The sequence below is a fragment of the Pocillopora damicornis genome, chromosome 12 (assembly GCF_964200805.1).
Source record: "Pocillopora damicornis chromosome 12, jaPocDami1.2, whole genome shotgun sequence".
NCBI classification, from domain to species: domain Eukaryota; kingdom Metazoa; phylum Cnidaria; class Anthozoa; order Scleractinia; family Pocilloporidae; genus Pocillopora; species Pocillopora damicornis.
The window spans coordinates 6,681,363-6,704,302 of record NC_142681.1 but is presented as its reverse complement, the minus strand read 5'-3'; the positions used below and the strand labels follow the sequence as shown (position 1 = coordinate 6,704,302).

Sequence of the window (22,940 nt, the reverse complement as noted above, 5' to 3'; positions counted from 1 at the left end):
ATTGTCGTGTTAAAATCTCTAACATTCCTCACTTTTAATTGAAATTGTTCATTACACTGGCATAAAATCCTTAATTAAAGAGATGTTCACCAGGTTCTGGAAGAAATATTCCATCAAACATCTCGGCTGACACTTTCGCCCTACCATGAGTTAGAGCAAGGGGCAAAGTATAGCAATAAGTTTCAAAGGACAGGTAAGAACAAGCAAAAGAGGAGTTCCCATTAAAAGGTACAGTCTTTGAAATTCATTTTTCGTTTTGCCGCAAACGCAAATTACTATTTGGTATTTCTACAATGACACTCGGAAGTCCATAGCGGGGGAAATTCCCAAGACAAGTGAATAAACTTTAGTTCTGGTGAAAACGACTGAAAACAAAGACTTTATAAGTCGAGTAAAGATTCAGCCTGGATATCTGACAGTATCTGATTCAAGAGATTTATTTCCGTTTTCACATAAACTCATCCTGATTTACAGTGTAATCAGGGAGTAAAATTAAAATAAAGAATTAAAACAAAGGAGAACCTTATTAACATTGCTACATCGCTGCACACCTTGCGGACTTCACTTGCATACAATAAACAACATCACACACACACATACACAATCTTTCCACCGTAACTACAGAAACCCGTGACTACTTTCTACCAACATGGATCGGGCAGGGAAGTTGTCTCTCTAGTACAGTCACTTTCCTACCCATCCCCACTATCCGCTGCCCATTTCCTATCGCCCATCTCCCCATCTCCTGTTGTGAGTGCATTTTTAACAACGCCTAGTGAACAATAGCGACGTTAAGACCCTCCTTAAGCGTCAAATTGTTAAATTGTTGGCGAAGTTTTTCTCGAAGCTTCCGTCGCTGCTGTGACACTGACGATTGGTTCGCTTTGAACCGTAGAATTTCCTGCTCGGATATACAGAGATCTTCCTCCGACGAAAAACACTCCTATGATGTAAAATGAACAAAGACGACAAAGTTTAATCGATAGTATACCAATCTAGAGAAAAGCGTCCTGTTGTTCACGATCCTGATATACATTTGTGTGACGTAACCTCTCGCATTAATTTATGATCGCGTGACCAGTCGCAACTGGCTCAGTGGTGCACAACGTGACGGAGAATACAAAATAATAACACGATAATAAAGACAAACGAAGATAAGTTAAAGACAAACTAGGAGGAAGTAAAGATAGCTAAGGATGGAGAAGATTTAAGCTGACTGTACATAAAAATTAAAAAAGACTATCTAAACTTTAAGCTTTCTTTTTCAAGAAGCACAAATCGTGACGCAACAGGAAGTTTGAGATCAGGGGATATTCTACCCTTGAGGGTATCGGATCCCAGGGAAAACCTAAATCGCCGTAGAGTGACGGAAGTATAGTTAAAAATAACTCACCATTGACTCTGTTCCTCCATCCTTCCAACCCATTAGCTTCAGGAGCCGTTTTTCTTCGTCATCAATAATTTCTACAAGCTTTTCTTGCTTATCATGTCTCGGCGAATTTTGCTAAAGAGATAGAGAGTGACAAGATTGCATGACGATTGAAACTACCGCACAATAACCCTTTAACTCCCAACATCTCATTAGTAATTCTCCTAACTGTCTGCCATACAGTTCTTGCGATGTTAGTTTAGAGAATTTGATATTAGATCAACTTATAATCCCCTAAATGATACTTTTCTTTATTCTCATCACTTGTCTGATTGAGATTCTATTGATATTGTTAGGAGAAATTCTCTCTTGGTCGCTCATGGGAGTGAAAAGAGATAACTAATCAAGCATCGTGAAGGGGTGTGGATAGGAGGCTTATATGTTTACCTTCTTCTCCTTGTTTTTGCCCTTCTTCTTTCTTCCCTTTCCATTATTGCTCTGTGGAGATCCACCACTAATTGGGCTCCCACTCAAACAATCTGTACATATATCCTCTTCCTCTCCTCCTAGCGTCGAAGAATCTTCGCCATGATTACACATGTCTCCACTCTGGTGTACCATCCTGGACCATTTATTGTACTCTGCTACGTACCTACAACAGATCACTTCAAGTCAATAAATGAAAGGAAAATAGCCTTACATAGCCATACATACTTATTTTAAGGCGCAAAAGATCAACCAGGAAAGGCAACTAGCAATTTTAGCGTCGGTTTAACTCTGAAGTACTTTATCAACTTTCTCCGTAACAAGCTACACAAAAGTGTTTTCGATGCTAACAATCTGGCCCCGGTTGTTTCAAGGTTGGATAACACTTTCCACTAAATAAATATCTGTCCATTGGATAGCCCTGCACCTTTACTTCACACTTATCCGCTAGATAGCAATTTATCCTTTATATAGCGATTTATCCTTTAGATAGCGTTTGCCACCCTTTGAGCAACTGGGTCTGGTAACCTGGAAAAGATACGTACCCGCAGTCACCATTCCTAAAACCCGATTTTTTGCTCTTGCTTCGCTCAGAGTTGCTCAAGTCTTCACAACTGCACGGTGAACCGCCACTGTCTCCGTCGTCTTCATCATCTTCACAGCTATCGCCATGACCATTCATATCCCTTGTCTCTTCCACGATCTCATTCGTACATACCTCTTCCTCTTCCAATTCCTCCTCGTTTTTCGCAGTTTCCTCTTTTTGCAGTTCATTGTTCGCTGTCGAGATAGTTAAGTGAGTACCACATTTACATTTCTCTTTGCGTCTCGCTTTCTTTTTCAATCGCTTCTGCTCTCTTCTGAGTTCCTTGGCTCTCTCCGCCTCAGAAATCTCTTCGACGACTTGTTCCAGGCGTGATATGCCTTGCTTTTCTTCAACCGCTACCTGACAAAGTCGAAACGACACCCATGTAAAAAGAAACGCAAAACATCGCCAACCAACATTACTTGTTGCTGGAACTATGGTCAAGTTCTGTAAAGATAATCAACAGGTAAAATAACCTGGTTTTTCTTCGTTTGATCATGTAGTTTGTTCCCTCGTTCTTTATTTCACTCCGTAACTATTGTGGATCGTTTGTTCATTTCTGTTTTTTGCTTGTTTGTTTTCTTTTTTGCATACCTTCATGTGATTTTGGTTTGATTGGATTAACAGTTAGAGCTTCCGTTGATCGTTCCGTAAAGCTACGGAATTCGGTTCTTGTTTATTCAATCAATCGTTCTATTCAAACTCTGGTCAATCCAACTATTCCTCAGCAAATAATGAATAGAAAGTCAACAAATAAAATGAAAGCGCCTCTTATCTTGCCTCAAAACTTTTCCTTAGAGCTTCCACCCCCAGATAAAACAGCATCTGCCACGTTTGCTCCTCAGCCCTCAGTTTCTGCCACAGTCGATGAAGTCTTTCCCACAGGTGAATACCGAGACACGTTAACACCTTCAAGATGGACCGAAAATAAGATGGTTTAAATTAGTACGGAAAGAAACCTCACCGATACTAACCACCAGTTAACCTTGTTGCGGAAAAAGTAGTTTTAGGGAATATAACGATATTGGTAAGTGGAAAGAATATCCTCCAACATAAAGCAACCGATTGACACCTCATAGAAGTTCTAACAAACTTAAAGCCAAAATTTTCCTACCTCTTCCTGGGCAATGTCCAGTGTCTTAGCATGCCTTTCTCTCCTCCTATCACAACACATAAAAGAGAAGCTTATGAATCGAAGCCAGTACTCTGTTAGCGAAATGTTTGGAATCTACTTTAGCGGTACGCCACACTCTTAACCCTTTAACAGTATGGAGAATATACATGCTGATGTTAAGATGTAAAGGGTTAAGAAAAAATTCAGGAACGAATCTAAAAAAAAGAAGTGCTTAAAGCAAGGTTCTCTCTAGAGAGAGGGGTTGGCGGAGCTTCTCCACTGATGCTTTACAGGCATTTTTAAGCATCCCTAGCTTTTGATCATGATAAACTACCACTTCTTCCCCTGTACACAGGGGGAAGGGATAGCACTCTTACACTCTTCCACCCAACAGCAGTATCACACTAAAGGAAACAATCTATAGCAACAGAGCTCCTTAAAGCTCCCATGAGTGAAAAGCTTTTCGTTTCTACTAATCACCCTAATTTCTTGTATAAAACCAAGTTAAATGAAAAGCAAAAAGTAGGCGGCCAGAACCACATGAAAAATAATGATGCTTTTGAAAAGCCCTATCATGAGCTACAACAGGATACAAGTATTGCATACCCTCCAGCCAGCTCTGGTTCTGCCCGTCCAATTAAATGTGCAATGTAGTCTGTATCACACAGTACATGGACATGCCGGTCTTGAGGACAGCTTTTAAGACCATCATACAAAGTAGCACAGTAACTAGATGAGTCAGAAAGAAACATTGCTTGTTAATCTATGAGATGTTTTAAAAAAGCACAGAACATATCAATCTACTTATCAGGTTTTCAATAGCCTGCAGAGCAGGTGTAGTTTTGGCAAGCGAGTACTCTGTATTTTTTAGGTGAAAATTAAGCTGCTGTCTTTGATTTTTACAGCAGTGGAAAGGCTGGGGAGAGAAAACAAATTGTACCAAGGGGGTGAGCAACAGTCAAAAGAAAGGAGAGGCCCCCCTTCTTTCCACTCTAGTGCTATACCAAACATGGACAGAGGAATAACTGATTGCAAACTTGTAATGTTGACCCCTATTAAGACAACTGCATCACAGGCTAGTTTTTCATGAAAGGAAACTTGAGAATCCTATAGAAAATCCTCTAGCAAGGCCAAAAAATCATCCAAACTTCTGGCACAACAGGTCTAAAATCAAACTGAGCTCACAGCTAAGGGAATTAAGCACCCTCACCAGGTATATTGTTGTCTTTACATAACTTCATACCTACCCCTTTTCACTTGGTCCATCTAAATCTCCTGCCAGAATACTGTATGCCCTCAAAACTTTTGATTTACATTCAGTACAAAATCTACAACAACAACAACAACAAATAAGTTACACTGAGCTAAGTAATCATGATGAACTTCAAGTGAGCAGCTTTTGTCTGAACAGTGCACATGTGTCTCCTGGTTGAAAGCAGAAAAAAATGTATGAAGTACAGGTCAGAGCATTGATCTTTTTATCTTGAGAGTGAAAGGGTTCAGGGCAGTGGATAAAGTAACTCATGATCTGTAGAAAAAATCTACAAATGTCAGAAAGATCATCTAAGTACACTTACCTATGTTTTCTGAGGTAATTTTCCAATGTGTCAAGCAGAGCATCGGAGTCAATCAGCACCACCTGTTTGAGGGAAAAGAATTTGTTAGTACACTGTGACAATTAAATGCCTTTTTTCATCTTTTGGTCATTGGGTAAATTGTAAATGATATCATATCAGTTTTACAGTCAAGCATTCCTGCACATTAGATGAGGGTGTCTCTCAAAAAATGGGTGAAGTGTCATTAGTAACTCATGTCTTTTACTATTTCAAACAATGTCAAACCTTGGCTTCTGGTAGTTGATTTTGCCGCGCTTTTCAAGATTAATTGTAGGATGTTTTGGTTGCATCCCACTATGTTGCAAGTCCAATGGGTCAACAGAGGATATTGTGATCCAAAGTCACAGTGAAATTAAGTTACAACAGTTCAATATAGCTGCAAGTCATGGTCTTACAGAACAAGCACCAGTTGCATAGAGGGCATATGAGGCTATCAAACAGATGAGTGATAGTGAAACATACTGAGCTATCCACCAGACAGAGATCTATTCAGTGGATAAAATATCCAACCTTCAAAACACTGGGGCAAGTTTCTTCACCATTATGTGCTATAAATGTACAAGCAATGCCAAGTACCTCATCCCTACATTCCTGTGACAGTAAATCCCACACATCTATCCAGCTTCTGAAGAGATAAAGATATGAATGAATTAACAACAAAATACATTTGATAATCTCTCTAAACAATGATTATAATGCATCGGAATTTTTCAGAAACAGTCTTTATAGATATGGCAGAAAAGTTACCATGTTTCCATATTCGTAAAATTTTTTTCCAATTCTACTCTTGCTTATCACTCCTACTGGAATTGTCTTAATAAAAAACATAGATTTTATTTGTCATGCAGAGTTTTTAGGCTCAAACTTTGGAAGCTTTCTTGATGAATTAGAAGGCTGTTCTGCAATCTTTCATTTGAAGTCAAAGGAATATTTCAGTAGGAAAAAGTATTCCTGATTATTTCTGCCACATGTTACCTCTTCTTTTCTTTGATAACCCTGTTCCACGCCCCTATATTTCCCATTCAAAGACACATGCACATTTTTAAAGTTATCATGTTGGGCATGATCATCATCATAACCTGTGAAATGTTGCTCAAACTAGCAGCCAACTGTTTTTTATCACTTCTAATTAAGGGCTATAAACTCTGTATTCCAAGGCAAAACATTTACCTTTAAACTAATGTAAGAAAAAGTCTCTGAGATACACTGCTCCTGTATCTGGTGTATGTAGTCAATTATTTTAAAACATTTGCTGATATTTACCCTGATGGCCTTGATTTGTGTGTTTCCAATGAATGTAAAGGACACCTCCTACAAGACATGATATGCAGAGGCAAATTACAAAGTGTGCAGCCAATATATACATGTACCTTGACATTCAATTGATCAAATCAATAAATCAATCCATTGTTAAACAGTTAAGGCAACATAACCAGTCAAACATCTGATTCTGACTAATAAAAAATATCCATGGAACATTATTGTCTGTTATGAAAGAAGGAGATATACAAAACCTGTTTCTCCTGCTCTTAGGAATAGATTCAACCATCTCACTTAACCTGGATCTGTAGAGAAATAATAATTATATTATCATATGAGCTGTATTGCCCTAGGAGCACCTAGCACACAATGATATGAACAAGGGCACACAGAGCCAAACCACCCTGTAGCCTGGGAGTTAAAAGAGGAAAGAAAGCATAAAGAAAGAACAATGGTAGCAAAATAAAATGCTTTTTGGCTGAGTTAGATCAGGCCAGACAGAAAAATTTCTGGCTAGAGGTCATGATGCACAGACCGAACCCAGTGAGCACTCCTAACCATCTAAAAAGTTAAAAGAGTATAATGGTAAAGTCAAAATAGAACAACACAATCTAAATGAACTACTTCACTACTGGAAATTATGATCATTCCTCATGAAATTTGAAACAACTTACAACCGTAGTCCAATTTAAGTTGCTTTAATAGCTACATAACTGATGGTGAGGGCTTATTAATTAATAATTTAAAATTTAAATAAAGCACTAGTTTTTATAACCACAACAAGACTCTGTCTAAGGAATGCTTGTGCAAAGTGCCAGTAAATATAGAATTTACTTTGACACTGTGTGTGCACCAAAAATTTTAGATTTTTTTAATAAACATAATGTTCACAGTGCAACCATTTGGGCACAAACATCCCTCATACTGGAAGTCTGATACACTGGCCATCACATACCATAATCACAGATGCACTTACCCATGTCTATGAAATAGTGCATACACAAGTTTTGGGTCTTTCAGGAATGAACTATCCATTGTCAAGACTGCAATGTTAATTAAGAGAACAAAGCATGACGCTAACGAAAGACCAACGAAGAGAAATCTAAGTCAATGAAAAGAACACAGCTTCAATGCTACAAGGATTAGAGACCTTCAATTCATGAAGTTACAGAATGAGAAGTAAGTTAAAAATATTCAAGTTGTTCTAGGTGTAGCTGAGTGGAGTATTTGAATTTTCATCAATTGTACATCTGCAAATTACTTAATTTATCAGTCTGTTACCCTTACATAAAAAAAAAAAAGTAAAATGCATACCTCCACTGTTTGTGATAATCAGAGGTTCCAATGCAGGCTGTCCCGATTCCACTAACTGATTGTACAATCGCTCAATACTGTGTAAAGGTTATTGGTTGAAAAATTAGGCGAATATTGCATCATATTTCATTTGATGCCTAACAAGAGTCAATAAGCCTCAAAGAAAAGCAATTACTCAAAAAAATAATTGGTTCAACACAACACTACGATATTTAGAGAAACTGATGTCAGCACTGATTATTGTATAAGAATGTAGTTGTTTGAGAATCTAGTTCTCCAGGGCTTTCCCTATGGCTGGCCTGATGCAAGATTTGCAGAGAAATTAGCGCTAGGAAGCAATATCATCAACATCTATCACATTTCCTTCAGTAACCTCTGATTGGGTGGCAAGGTATGAAATTCTACAAGCTTACAGAGTACACAAGCCATCAAAAGATGACAACAAAATCAAATGCCAAGCTAGAATACCCGAGCAGCTTAAAGTGTATATACAATGACTGCAGAGCTCATAGCTAGTTTGATTGAGAAATCTTGGACAACAAGCTGTTACATAATCCATCAATACTTTGGCCACATTTATAGAGGTTGACTATTGATTCTTGCTGCAGAATTCTATTTGTTTGTGCCTTGACTTTGACCTTTGATACAATGTCACTTAAAATTCCTTTAACCTCACTGATTGCGTGTGAAAATAACAAAATACAAATGGATAAATTAATCAAAATGAGCTCATGATCATCTCAGGAACCTAAGGCAACAATTATTAACCTGAAATCCTTCAAGCCAGAGGACAAATCTGAATGATGAATGATAAATGAAAAATTCCTGAATCTAAATAGAAAACAGCAGAATATACCCATGATGCCTTTTGGTGACTGAAAATCAAAAAGCTTTCAATTGAGTGTGATTTCAAAATTTGTGTTTGTTCATTCTGGTTCAAATGATAGTGCTGGGCAACATTAAAAGCCAAAAATATTTGTTATGTAACACATTTTCCGGTGATGAACAGTCATATAGTTAAGAGATAAGAAAAACACTCCAGCTGACGTGAAAAAAGCCGGCTACAAAACTGAATGAAATTGGCATACCCTCTCAGGCATCATTTGAGAGTTTGACAACTTACATTGATGTATAAAAACACAATATCAGTAAGAGAACTGCCACTGCTCTTCCAATATTACTATCACACATTTATACTAAATAGAATGTCACCTTTTTCACACATCACCACATTGGGATACAACAACTTCAAGTCAAAACGAAGCTATTAAAAACTTCATTGATTAGAAAATCAATTATGAATGTTACTGAGATTTCGTTTGCGATAGTGAATAATAATTTAACAGTGATGAGGAAATAATATGAAAATAGAAACATTCGATACCTTCTCCGACAACCAACACAAGGCACCGAGTGGGACAGGAAGGATAAAACATCTTTCTGTCTTACCATCGTCGCAACCGCAAGATCATCGGCGCTAAGACATTGAAAACGCTGCAAAGAGGGAGAAACTCAATCAGGACAACTGAATTTGCTGACAAAGTAACATCAGCCACCACGATCACATGCAGTGTTTATATCAAGAACGAAGACAACTGGAGTTCTTACCACCAAGAATCACGGTGGTTGATACGAAATTTGTTTCACACTAGCCAATCACTAAATACAATTTCATAAACTGACCAATTTGTCGAAGTCGGTGCGCGGTTAAATGCTAATGCTTGATTTGTATCTCTAGAAATAATCTCGATTCAGTCTGGTTTATATAATTTTCACCTTAACTGCCAACTGATTTACTAGTGTTAATCCGAGACGTTGATAATAAAAGTAGCATCTCAACCGATTAGAACCATTTCAGCTCAAGAAAAGACTTCTCGGGAGACTTCAGAACTGTCTAAAAATACACAAGCGGGGGAAGAAAGACAGAAAAATTAAACTCACCTTTTGAAACGACTGTACTTCGTATTCGTTGACTTCTCGAGTAGAAATCACAGTTTCAGGAATTTCCATCACCATCTAGGACAACAAGGAAGACAACAACACGGCGGATGACACAAAACGCTCACAGATTTGTATTCTCCACCGAAGGTGATAAAACACAATGGACACAAATTCTTAATTACCGTTAAGGCATCCTCAATATTCAGAGGGATTTGTCGACGCTCGAATGCGAAGTCGGTTTCGTCTCTACACACCGCTACAAGTTTCGCCATAATATTTGAGAATGTGCAGCTTCAAAACGCGCCAAAATGGCTTCTTAGAAACGTTTTAAGGGATGAAAAACACTCTTAAAGTGATAAATTTTCCAGGGGAACTCGTAGACTTCCGTTTTTGAGGAAAAATTTGAAAGTAAATACTCCTCTACTCCTTACTATTCCTAACTCTGTAATCCGCGTATACCAACGATCCTAGCGCGCCTCGTGACATTACCCATAGTTCTTCACGATTCTTCATGTCAGGATGTCCCCGCCAGGGGTAGGGTCAAAATTGATATAATAGGGAAGAAGTAAAAGAAGGAGTGTCACCAGCGTTACGTTATGTTTTCAATCTTAAACTTAAAGCACTCTTGCTATTGCTTATAATGTAGTCTAAGATACACTCAATCATTTTAGTATTGTAATTGTCCGTCTTATTCTTTTAGCATTTGGAGTGACAGAAATCTACCTCCCTTAAACTAACTACTTGAGCACGAAAAAAGAGAAACAGGTAAGCAGTAATATTCCCTCTATGAGTCAGGCACGCGGGCAGATATGAAAAGCGGGGAAGCGGATAATTACCTGGAAAAGTGGTGAGTGCCTTTCCATGGAAAAGCTATAAATCACGATGCTTAAAAGTTTCAGGATGTTCTTACTGAATGACTGATCATTGAGAGCTCAATTATTTTGAGTGCGAGCTGCCCCTTATTTGCTAGCGTCACGGATCCGTCATGTGCTTAAAATAGAACTACGAAATGACGTCATCGTTTCAAACGGCACACAACATGGCCGCTAACGGTAGGAGAAGTGAGTTTGATTTTAATCGCAAGACAAACCCGTTTGACGACGGTTCCGACGATGAGTTTGAAAAGGTCGATGGAGATGAATTACGAAGTCAGATGCAGATGGCAAGAGAAAGGACAATGGAGAGTACTAAACGTTCTTTAGCCCTGATTGAAGACACACACGACATAGCTGTAAAAACAGGAGAAGAACTCCAATGTCAAGGGGAACAACTGAATCGAGTAGAACGCAACTTAGACAAGATACAGGGCGACATGAAAATTGCAAACAGACACATTAAATCGGTGAACAGCATTTGGGGAGCCATAGGGAATTATTTCAAGAAAGCACCTCAACCGAAAGAAAACACTCAACTGCCTTCGAGTAATACCAGAAGTGGCTTGTCAGGCTTAGAAGAGGACTCTTCTCTATATCATCCTAGTAGAGACCACGGAAGGGATAGCAAAGATTACGGAGCATGGACAGGAGAAAGTGGTCAATTTCAAAGAAGTAGCTTCTCATCGCGTGACCCGTACGAAAGGGAAATCGACGCAAATCTGGACCTTATGTCACGAGGCTTAGGCCGCTTGAAGGAAGATGCATTGATACTTGGTGGCGAGATCGAACGGCAAAATGAACAGCTGGACAGAATTGTAATAAAAACAGATTTAGCTCACAAAACGGTTGAGGAATCAGACAAAAAAGTTAGACGGATCTTAAGGAAGTAACTGACTTATATCAAATATTCCATTTAATCAATTTACTGAAGACCATTCCTAGCATTGATCTGTGATCGGTCACCGAAATTTCAGTGAAGGGGGATGGTTTAGATGATTAATTATTCTTACCAGGATTCAAAATATAATCACAAAATGAGCCTGAGTTGAAAAAACTTTTATTAAACTCTAAATAAGTTCCAATTATTTTTGAGATCACTACAAGTTTCTATGAACCTCACAAACTCAATAATTAAATTTTTTGGTTTTCATAGCTGAGGTCCGTAGTCTGAAGATAAATAATGTTCCTTTGTAGGAATATATATATATATATATATATATATATATATATATATATATATATATATATATATATATTTGTTGAAGGTTTGAGTAGTGTAGCATTAAATGCAAACAATTGCATTCAAGTTTCCCAGCCAGTCATGGGTAACACAAATACAGCTTGTTTCTAGTTCCATTTTATACTGGATAAAACACAGATGAAGTATTTTGTATATTCACTCTTTTATTTTGCTTTTGGGGATAAGGAGTATGACCTATCTAGGAGTTGAATGAAATATTTTCAAACTGTACTTGAAACTTGGACAAGTAACCTGGGATGAACTAGTAGGAAGCACCAATAATTCCAGGTCACTTAGTGACAAGCATTCAATTTCTTGTGAAGTATCACCTCTGAATCAAACAGTAAGTTCACGAGAATAAAGAAAATAATCAGAAACTAAACATCCTTTTGATCATATGCATAATCTCAGTATCACAGAAGGAAGAAAAAGGAGAAAATTCATACTGTTACATGGTTTGTAAGGGTCAAAATTGAATTAATACCAAGCAGAAAGTGGCTGAGCATATGGGAACTCTTAACCCTTTAACTCCCATGAATGATCAAGACAGAATTTCTCCTTGCAATGTCAATACAATATCAAGCAGACGAGTGATGAGAACAAAGAAATATATCAAGAAGAGGATTTTTAGTTGACCCACTACCAAATTCTCAGAACTAACATCATAAGAATTGTATAGCAGACAGTACGGAAAATTACCGATGAGATCTTGGGAGTGAAAGGGTTAAAAATAGCTTTTATCTTCTAAGTCCCCTACACCTTCAACTTCTAGGAGTGGCTAGCATCTTATTTTTCCCAACAATAACATCCTTGAATCAAACATTTTGGTCACAAGAATAGAGAAAATGATTATCAACCAAAGAAGCTCTTGATTGTGAACCTTCAGGGACTTCAGGAAAAGTGTTTAGAACGGCATGGGGAACATGTAAACTGATGTTAGGATGTTGTTGCCACCAAAATTATTGGGTGTTTCTTTCTTTTGACATTACTCTTTTTTTTTTCTTGCCTTCTTTCATTTTCATATTGTTATAAGTTCTTTCATTTTCATATTGTTACCTTTTTTAGAATAAGTTTTCTTTGTTTGTGTTATGCATATAAGTTCTTTACCTTAGATTTTATTAATTCAGCTTTAATCCTTTAACTTGCACTGTGCCATTGTTTTCTTCATGTTTTACATCATCTTTAACCAGCCAGGATCTCGTACAATGTTTGTAAGGGTCTTTTTGTTGTCTTTTATCTTCTTTCTCATTTGTCAGTTTTTTTTAAACTTATAATTGTAGTAACTTGTTATTTGTTAATCCCATTTTGGCAACTGCTTCAAATGTTTATTCCGCTCCAGTTGTTATCTTCACTTCAACACTTCAGTTTATTTCATTTGTTGAAGAATATCAACCCTTTAACTTCAAGGATCTCATTAGTAATTCTCTTTACTGTCTGCCATACAGTTCTTGTGATGTCAGTTTGGAGAATTTGGGATTGGATCAACTTATAATCCCCTAATTGATATTTTTCTTTAATCTCATCACCTGTCTGCTTGATATTATACTGATATTGTGAGGAGAAATTCTGTCTTAGTCACTCATGGGAGTTGAAGGGTTAAAGAGTGTGCATGGACAAGTGATTTTGGTCCCAATAGGGTGTAAAGGGTTAACACAAGAATGCATTCCCATAGCTTCATTAAAAAGACACTTTAATTCATTGCTAAAAGTTCAGCTGTATCAAAAGTTCAAAATAATACTTATCAATATGCTTTCAGTAATGTAATCAGTACTCAGGCATGAGATTTAGAGACACTTTACAGCACTCTTTTGGGTATGCCAACCTGAGCACCAGTTTTGTAAGCTAAAAAATTTGCTAAATTTGACATTTGAATCCTGTGGGGATGATGGAATGTAGCAGAATCTTTACAAGTGTGTCATACAGCCCATGATAAAATTTCCCTATAATCACCTCTAAAAATTAAAAAAAAAACCTGAATCACTGTTCTTCATAATGGGAACTTCAGGTTCACTTTCACCCAAAAACTCCTCGTGTTTCCACTTCTCAAATTTTATCATTAACAGGATGTTATTGCAATCTACTCATGAAAATATTTGGAACATAATTCCCTGTGTTTTCACCTGAAATTTTTAGGAACACTAAGTAGAGACCTGTTGAACTACATCAGCATAATCCAACCATTACTTTCAATAAAGATGCAAAGAATTATTGACTAATAACATAACAATTATTGTTCCAACATACTGTTAAAAATCATTTATCCTTTCATGTGAAATGTTTCTTTCTTACAAAATTCTTATATATTTGCAACAACAACATAGCTGGAACATATCAGGTAATGAAATATGATAAATTAAATATCAAAAAGGAAGAATTAAAAGTAAGAGACAAAAATACAATAATTTCTGGTGCAAGAGTTGAGTGTTTGGGCAATAGGCCATTTTTCAGTTGTGTAGTTAGTTGCCAAGCCTTTGATTGGGAGTGAGGCTGAAGGTGACCTTGTTGTGATAGAGACCAGTATTTAGTTAGCATGCTAACAAAGTAATTTGCATTTGAAAAGCAACAAGGTTTGTCTCATAACAAGGTCAACCTTAGCCTCACTCCTGTGGAAAGGCTTGGCAACCAAGCACACAACTGTAAAATGGACTAATTCTAATAGAATCTTAAAATAGTTCCCATACAAATTAAAGTAACTAGGTATAAAATAATATAAAATAAAAACTTCATTATTTAGACCTCATAGTGGCAATTGTATACTTAGGTAATCAAATGTTTTCATGTTCATGTTGAATTGTACAATGGTCCATTTTACAGTTGCGTGCTTGGTTGCCAAGCCTTTGAACAGGAGTGAGGCTAAGGGTGACCTTGTTACAATACACTAAAACCTTGCTGCCTTTCAAATGTCAATTACTTTGCTATCATGTTCGCTACATACTGGTTTCTATCACAACAAGGTCACCTTCAGCCTCACTCCAAATCAAAGGCTTGGCAGCTAAATACAAAACTGTAAATTGTTTTTTTCAAGTGATAATATTTGATTAATTGCTAATAATTTACACTCACTTTCGTCTTTCAGCATGCAATTTAAGCTTTATGCATTGTTTGGGGCATACTCTCAGCCAATGGGCATGCTGAAAGTTTGGCATGTATATTAAAAATCACAAACTTAAGAAAGGGAAAGCAAATCTAATTGCACTATGAGGCTTTCTGTCTTACGTATTCAAATTACAAAGCATAAATAAATACAAAAATATTATCAGATTGTTGGGCCAAGTGCTACTGATCACACTTCACTGAAGATTTATGTTACCATAGCCAAACAAAGGGAACTAATGCATGACAATTTATTAGGCTGGAAAGGATTCAAGAAAAAACCTCATATTTTTTGTTTACAGTACAAAAGACAATAACTGTTCTAGGCATGACTGCTTGGTAATTATCAGGATCTGGCGAATGAAGATAGCATTTGAAATGAGCAAAAGAGCATTCAGACCATTTACTTGGGGAACAATCTGTTCCGGTTTACCTCTGTTCCAGGCATTCTACATGTACGTACTCTGACATTGCTTCATTTTGTGGCATTGTTGTTATCATTACTCCCTTTGCCAAACAAAAGCCTGGAACAGGCTAAGTTACTTCTCCATTTTATGACCTGTAGAGGCTTTCAGAATGGTAATTACTTCTGTCTAGATCACAGTGAGACTTAAATCAGTCTCACTTTAAATACTGTAAACATTAATTTTATATAAAAATTTAACAGAAGAGAATACAACTTTTGAAATTTAGCCTTCAAATTCAAACAAAGGCATACTGATTTTCAACTGCCCTTGAATGCGGCTGGCCATTAGCCGTATTTGATGCAATTCGAACAGAGCCACCTTGGATGGTTGCTGCTCTAGTTATCCTGTTTACATGAAGGCTGTGAGAACGGCGCAGACCACCTTCACCTCCATGGCCTACATGGGTGCGCTGCAAGGAGCTTCCAGGTTGGGGTGAACCAGAACTTGTGTAAACCACAAAATTTGTGAGCATTACGTCAGAAGGTCCACCACTCTCTAATGGAATTGGATTAGCTCGAAAGTGCTCCAGCATTTCAAAAATGCTCTGAAACCAGAGATGCTGGACACGACATTGGCCCTCCACGTTCAAGGCAAGTCTGAGATGCTGAAATTTGGATAATTTCAAATTGAGCATTGACTAAATAAGCCCTTAATTACATAAAAATCAAATTTAAATTGATAACTATAAGTAAGAACACAGCTGAAAGGCTAGAGGCAAAGACAATAGTCGCTTCAATTTTTCAGCAAATTTTGGAAGTGCTCCAATATTTCTGAATTTTTCACTTAATATGAGACAGCTTTCTCTAGACAGGGTTCATACAATTTACACTTCTATGACTTTCAGGTTTCCCATGACCTGTAAAACAATGAAAGCAAAAGGCATCCACCTTCCAAGCCACAATTTTAACAAGTCTTTCTATGCATTGGAAGCTTAAAACCTTTCATTTCCCAAAGAAACAACCAAAACAATGGATATTTACCTTTGCTCTCCCTTGGTAATTAAATGTTAACACATATTCCCCTCTCCTTGTCTCACTTTGCCTTATTAGGAATATCCCATGCCACTGCTGGCCTCCCTGTGACACCAGATGAGAGGCCTCTATTCTTGGCAGGGTTCCATGGAACCATGGGTAATTTGCAAGAGGGTGATTTTCCATAGAAGCTGTAACCCACACTGTGTTTTCTGAAAGAAAAAAAAAATAATAAAGATAAAATATCTTCACCATTTCAAGAAAAAGTCTTGATGAAGGGGCCACTGAGTTTCAGAGCTTCAGCTCAAAGAATTTAAAGTAATTTAAATTTTTCAAGGGAGTAACCCACATTAAGTCATGAAATGGATCAAGCCAATTTAAATCTTTCTTTCTAATCATACTTAGTTATGCTTCCTTTAGTTATCAAGAACAACTACCATTTTGTGTAAAATCACAATTCAACTCTCTGATTTTGAACAGAAGACATTAGAACTGTTGTGGCATTCCTTAGAAAATAAAAAATTCTGTGTCTTATCTTTCAGTGTATCTACCACTTTCTTAATCATTCCATAATTATAAACAGAATTGTCTAACCTTGTCACCATAATGAGAAAGTCATTTAAATTATACGAAGTCCATGTAATCTCCCAGACTTCTAAAGTTTAAACAACCTCTGAAAACAATACTATTGCACTACTGAATGATTGATATACAAAATAATATGATAAAGAATTCTACCTTCATTAGTTGATTGTGGTGCTCCTTGAGCAGAAATCTGCCGCAACAGATCAGGCTGATTAGGGGGAAGGGAGGGTGTCGCCTCACTGCTGGTTGGAGATCTTGGAGGAAGCTCCGGAGGAGGACGGCCATGGGGTAGATCATCTGTAATGTTAACATTAAGTACAACAATTTTTTTTTGTAATGCTCACAGAAGAGCAAACACATTCACAATTATATACATCTTTCCCATAATCACTATTATCGCACATTGCCATATCCAAAAACAAAAGATCCAAATTAAAATTTTGAGCCACATTTGGAACTGAATCACAATCAAAAACAACCATATAATAATGAAATATCTTAAAAAAATAATGCTAAGTCTGACAACAACACTCTTCTATCAACAGACCTTGGTATGTGGGGGTCTGAGGACCATGAGGTGAAGAAAATGATCCTGTGGATCTGTTCTGTATTTGAAGTGATGAGGGAGTGTAAACATTCCGTCTTTTTGCTAAATTGGACATGGCCTCTGTGGATTTTTTATCTGGACAATGAAAAAAGCCAGAGTTTACAGTTATTAAACTGAATATATATTCACAGTTGTGTGCTATGTTCCCAACATGCCTTTACGCAGGGGAAAGGTAGTTTGCCTGGGGTTGATAACTAGCCTTTTCTCTGTTTCACTTCAAAATTAGCCTTAGCATTGCTTTCTCAAAAAAATAAAGGTCACAGCAGCCCCATGGTCAGTGATCATCTAACTCTTGACCACTTCCAGTTACTAGTAAATGTTTGGTCATCCTAAGGAAAAACTTCTCTAGGATCATAAAAGAAACCTGAAATATCTACACATAGGTGACTTCATTCTTATACATATATACCAACTCCCCCGGATTATCCAAGAGTCTCCCAGATACAGAGCCAATCTTCTGCTCTCCCATACAGGTGACCAAAATTCCCAGATAAAAGGAAGTTTGGATCAGTTGCCCACAAAAAACTAAGATTTAAGCTTCATATGTTCCAAAATTCCAAAAATCATCTGGCTTCTTATGCTTGTAATAAGGTTTCTGGCTTCATTTTCTTGTGTGATACATGTTGTTCGTTGCAAACAAAAATAAGAGAGTTTCTTCTTTGTTACTCCTATAAGCAAGAGTCTGATTGGATGGATATTCAGCCAATTGAAGGTAAGGGGAGGGGGGTGGTAAGGGGGGTCACATTGGCAAATTCGATCACAATGGCAATAACATTGTTCAAGTAGAAAACATGCAAAATAGAAATATTTCCCAGAAATGGTTGACTTTGGTAAAGAGCAAGGATTTCATAAGGGAATGGGGGAGTGTCTTGCAAGAGCAAAATGTTTATTTCCTTCAGTTCAGCTAGTATTCCAGTCTTGTTTTGTTCTTATTCTGCAAAAATGCTTTGAACTCAATATCCAATTTTTAATGCAAAAATGGAATAAATATCACTTGCCTGCAGGGTAACTGTCCAGTCTGACTCTTAGTGCTTGACCATCTCCAAGTTTAGCTCCTACTACTGAGTTTGATACAGCCACTGCATTTGCTGGGGTACTTGGGGGAAGGGCTGCCTCTGCACCTCTCTCATCAGAACCAGATAGCGATGGACCACTGCAGACAGCAAGAAATAACAGCATGACAAATGAGCATAGAGGGACAAACCACAGCCCTACTATTATAATTCAAGCGTTTTCATACATAAAGTTTTGATTAGTACTTCTGTGATGCCCACAGTGTTAAAAGTGGTTTCCATAAATCATTGTATGAATGGGTACAACTGTATTAACCCTTTAACTCCCAAGATCTGATTGTTAATTCTCTATTCTACCTGCCACACATTTCCTTTTTTAATTGTTTACGAGAATTTGGTGTTTAATCAAGATAGTATCTTGTACCTGATAAGTTTGAGTAATCTCACTACCTGTTTGCTGGATAATGTATGGATATTAGAGGGAGAAGTTACATCTTCATCACTTCTAGGAATTAAATGGTTAAAAACAGGGAGATCTATCTGTCAGCTGGCTGCTGTTGGAAACTGACCCCTAGCTGAAGATGTAGACCAAACGCCATTCAGAATGATTTTATGTGTTCCTGTTACAAACAGTTAAGTAACGAACTGAAGACAAAAGAAGTGTGACGTCACTTGCACTGACAAAGGGCTAACTCCTAAGACATCAGCTTAGGAACTCTTCACGCTGGCTATCAAACAGAAAAAGTGTGATGTCAGCCCATTAAAAGCTAAAGCCCAACATTGCCTAAGAAAAGTTAAAGGAAACCTTTCTCACAGAGTAATACTGCACTCTCCAAATTAATAACAACAGCAGAAAAACAATTTATTCAGCCCTTCACCTTTGACTGGTTGACCCCTGATCTTCTTCCATGCATTTTCTTATCTCAGCCAGCCACTCATCCATTTCCTCCTTGTGATTAGCTGCTAGCATGTATTCTCTCTTGTTTACAGCCTGTAGAACAAAAATTAACAGATCTACTGTAAACAAAACTAATACATCAAGGTGTCTAAGAGAAAGTTAAATGTAGATGTCCTAGGAGTTAAACTTGGTGCTATTGGATTTGTGAAGGTCTGCTAGCAAGGTTACACCTCATGGAACATTACATTTTTAACATAGAGAGATGCTTATTAGGTCTTATTACCAAAAAATGCAAGACAAAGAAAAATTCTGAGTCCCTTTTAGGAATCTGAGCAAAGAATTTGTCATCTGTCATAGACAAGATTTTCTGACCTTTGCTTAATTAAGCATATTTATTCATAAGGAAAGCTTCAAATATAGCTGATCCTTATTGTGAAGATGTGTATCCCATAATGCGTCAGTAAAGATAGTATATGTAATAATTCATTGCAAACCTTGATGACAAACACATTCTCTCCTCCTGGCAGCTCCAACTCTGTTGCAGGCCTTGCTTCATGAATGAGGAAGCAGAATATTCCTGTCTTTGGTTTGGGTGACTATAGAATGAAAAAAAAACACCTCTACAACAAAAGTCCAGTTGAATTTGCTTAATTGGTTAATCAAACAGGTTCAATTGTAGGGAAGCACTACATAAAGTCCTAGGTGATTTCTGATAGACTGTTAGATTCCCATACAAAATTATTCCTCTTTCCTCTTGAGAAAAAGAGGGTGAGGTAGATGTTGTAACACTGGATGATGTATATGAACCCATTTATTGGGGCTGGCCAAATAAACATGGTTAAACTTATACCTTGCAGGAGTGGTCAAAATGGAAATTATTTCTAGCCTGGTTATCAAGATCTTGGTTGCAAAACCAAGATTTCCATAACCAAGAAATAAAACAACCCTACTTCTCCTCTATGAATTGAATAACACTATTATTATAAGAAGATTGATAAGTGCAAAGTGAAGTCTTGAAACACTGAACCAGCCCTGAGTTTACATAGTCCATGAAAACAGGGCGGAAATGGTATACGGTATTAATGGCTAGCTTCTTGAATAAACAAGATAAATTATGTTTGATTGGCCTTTGGGTGACATATTCCTTCTTATCTTAAATAAAAATGCTTGTGTCTGACTTTTGCTATGCAATAAATCTTTAAAAGAGAAACATGAAAATTTGCAGTGTTGCCTTAAGAATTATCGGGCCAGCTCCCAGTTTGTTTGAAAGCTCAGTTGGTCAAATGGCAAGCTCTATTTTCTCCTCAGCTTTACCTAATGATCATTCTTCAATAACAAATCGTATATCCACCAGTCTTGCTCACTCAAGGTTGCAGTATATGCCTTTTCTTAGCAACATTTTCATGGACTTCAGCTTCATTTTGCTCTTAAATTTGTTAAACCCAAAAACTGAAAAAAAGCTCAGCCAATATTGAACCACCAAGACCTTAATCCCACTCAATAGGAGAAGAGACAAAACTGTATCATTTCTTTTCGCTGATTAGTTTTTCTTTTTTGAGGAAAGGGAGGAAAGAAGAATGACCAGACTCTTTCATGTCACAGTTCCCTATGACTTGACCACTGATATGGTCTGTTTGTCCTCCCTTGCAGATCCATGAATATGAGTTTGCAGCTAACTCTAATGTGTCTTGTTCTTGATGGCATTCAATTTTTTTCATTTTCTCTTTGCTCAATGCATTAGATGAATCTTGTGTGCAACCCACACTTAAAACATTAAGAAAATGAAAGGAAAACAAATTGACCTACAGGTAAATACACGATATATCTACCCAACAAGCTCATTCCAAATACACACTTATTGACTACAAATACCTATGAAAAAACCGACACTTCAATGTTTAAATATCAAACATATCGTTTAAAAACCCTCTTATTTCCCAAAGAAACAAATAAATTGAATTTCACTAACATGAAAAAAAACATAATTCCTTCCTTAATTCAATTTTAATCCGATCTGATCCAAAAATAACAAATATATCGCGTAGATCAAGGAAGTGATAATCAGACTTAAACCGTATATAGCAGAATGGAAAAAAAGGAAGAACATCATAATGGGCCGCTACATCTATGTGCTTTAAGCTAAACAGGTGATCACGGTCAACTTTCGATCGGTGAAAAATTTTGACTTAACATTCATCCTGGCGATAAGCTGTAAACAAGAAGAAAAGTTTCACACCGAGTCCATTCATGTTTTGATTAAGTATTAACACCCTTAAAAACCTCAAGAGACAATACAAATACATAGGCAACATTGTGAGTTAATGGAGCGATAAGGGAAAATGACCAACCAGGTGGTCGGTTGACTAGAAAGCAAAGAGATCAAAACATAAAACCTGTTCCTCAAATTAGAAATTTCGATCTCCGTTGAATTACCTTTGGAGGTGTATAAAACTCCAACATAAACCCTCCAGGTGCTTTGAACAGAACCACTCGACATTTCTGCCAAAAGAAGTCCTCTGTATTCATTCCACTTTCCAAGTTCATTAAATAGTTCATGACTCCTTCGCGTTTGACAGAAGTTGTCAGTTTCGTCTCCAGAAATTGAGCTCTTTGATCTTCCAGATCTCTCCTCGTTTCCGCCTGTTTGGCAGGAGGTAACTCTTCGTTCGCATTGCGTTTGAAAAATCCTTTCACGTCCTTTAATTTCTCAAGGAATTTGAAGCTGGATTCACTTGTTTTCTTCTCTGGAGCTTTAAATGTGCCCGTGAGATGAACGCTTGAACCCCAATCGTCTGGACCGAACACATCGGTCGGCGAGTCGGGGGCCTCGAGGTCCAGAAATCCGTCTTGTTTATGCACCTCTACGTCAAATGCTTGAAGGAAATGCTCGACAAAACGCTTAGAAAATGTACCAGATGCTCCCGATACATCAAAAACTGGGTTGTCTCTTACAAATTGAAGGAATTCATTGGCGAAATTGATCGCCGCTACTTCGCCCCGGTCTTTACAAAACTCTTCCCATCGCCCCGTTGGAAATTTTGTGCTGACCTCGCCATTGTAACAAGCCATGAAAGCAACGTGATGTTACCTAGCCATTCTACGATGACAGTTCGGAATGGAAGGACAACATTTCTGACACAGGCCCCATAAGATGACCATTTGCCGCAATTTCTAATGGCTCTTTACTCAAGTTCTGAATTTGCGGAAGACTTCAAAACAAGATGCGCGTTATCCTGTAGAGAGCTGCGCCGTTCTGTTGTCGCTCTAATCCTTCAGGAAATTATCGGACAGTTTCGGTCGCTATTTTCTTATCAGGTATAAGTTGGATTTTCTTTTCTTTCTTAACTGAAAATAAAGTTATCAGCACTCTTATAGATCTAATGATCGAAAGAAAAGTAAATGGTATTCCGGAAGTCACAACTACGTGTGCGTGCCTATGCAGTTTCCGGTTCTCATGAGGCCCAACATTTGATTGGTTATCAGCCAAAAAACTGAAACACCGGAT

General features: G+C 37.4%; 3 protein-coding genes across 3 annotated transcripts; 1 reads left to right on the top strand and 2 right to left on the bottom strand.

The window, feature by feature from the left end:
• Positions 1-421: 421 nt before the first annotated feature.
• Positions 422-10,147, bottom strand: LOC113681270 (gametogenetin-binding protein 2-like). The gene is made up of 17 exons (XM_089190705.1): positions 9,869-10,147; positions 9,687-9,761; positions 9,130-9,239; positions 7,746-7,822; positions 7,408-7,474; positions 6,686-6,736; positions 6,435-6,482; positions 5,748-5,796; positions 5,133-5,194; positions 4,803-4,883; positions 4,162-4,284; positions 3,556-3,601; positions 3,222-3,350; positions 2,401-2,801; positions 1,817-2,021; positions 1,394-1,504; positions 422-943 (listed from the first exon to the last, which is right to left on the bottom strand). The coding sequence occupies exons 1-17, from the start codon at positions 9,956-9,958 to the stop codon at positions 773-775; spliced, it is 1,896 nt and encodes a 631-aa protein (XP_089046831.1). The 5' UTR covers positions 9,959-10,147; the 3' UTR covers positions 422-772.
• Positions 10,148-10,250: 103 nt separating this feature from the next.
• On the top strand, positions 10,251-12,183 carry LOC113681266 (synaptosomal-associated protein 29). Its single transcript, XM_027198347.2, has one exon. The coding sequence runs from the start codon at positions 10,696-10,698 to the stop codon at positions 11,449-11,451; it is 756 nt and encodes a 251-aa protein (XP_027054148.2). The 5' UTR covers positions 10,251-10,695; the 3' UTR covers positions 11,452-12,183.
• Positions 12,184-13,474: 1,291 nt separating this feature from the next.
• LOC113681263 (SH2B adapter protein 2) lies at positions 13,475-22,851 on the bottom strand. Its single transcript, XM_089190706.1, has 8 exons — positions 21,869-22,851; positions 19,930-20,031; positions 19,416-19,528; positions 18,523-18,677; positions 17,465-17,599; positions 17,071-17,214; positions 16,342-16,544; positions 13,475-15,965 (listed from the first exon to the last, which is right to left on the bottom strand). Exons 1-8 carry the CDS (start codon positions 22,502-22,504, stop codon positions 15,597-15,599), a joined length of 1,857 nt encoding a protein of 618 aa, XP_089046832.1. The 5' UTR covers positions 22,505-22,851; the 3' UTR covers positions 13,475-15,596.
• Between the last annotated feature and the right edge of the window lie 89 nt (positions 22,852-22,940).

What these genes read in the sequence shown, in the direction of transcription:
- LOC113681270 (XM_089190705.1), bottom strand. Translation starts at nt 9,958, where the DNA reads ATGGCGAAACTTGTAGCGGTGTGTAGAGACGAAACCGACTTCGCATTC. An exon ending in GATGGACCAAGTGAAAAGGG is followed by an intron (nt 4,285 to 4,802) that starts GTAGGTATGAAG and finishes TGACTCATCTAG; the next exon opens with TTACTGTGCTACTTTGTATG. An exon ending in GCAAAAACAAGGAGAAGAAG is followed by an intron (nt 1,505 to 1,816) that starts GTAAACATATAA and finishes CTATCTCTTTAG; the next exon opens with CAAAATTCGCCGAGACATGA.
- LOC113681266 (XM_027198347.2), top strand. Translation starts at nt 10,696, where the DNA reads ATGACGTCATCGTTTCAAACGGCACACAACATGGCCGCTAACGGTAGG.
- LOC113681263 (XM_089190706.1), bottom strand. Translation starts at nt 22,504, where the DNA reads ATGGCTTGTTACAATGGCGAGGTCAGCACAAAATTTCCAACGGGGCGA. An exon ending in TCAGACCCCCACATACCAAG is followed by an intron (nt 17,215 to 17,464) that starts GTCTGTTGATAG and finishes TTAACATTACAG; the next exon opens with ATGATCTACCCCATGGCCGT. An exon ending in ACCACAATCAACTAATGAAG is followed by an intron (nt 16,545 to 17,070) that starts GTAGAATTCTTT and finishes TTTTTCTTTCAG; the next exon opens with AAAACACAGTGTGGGTTACA.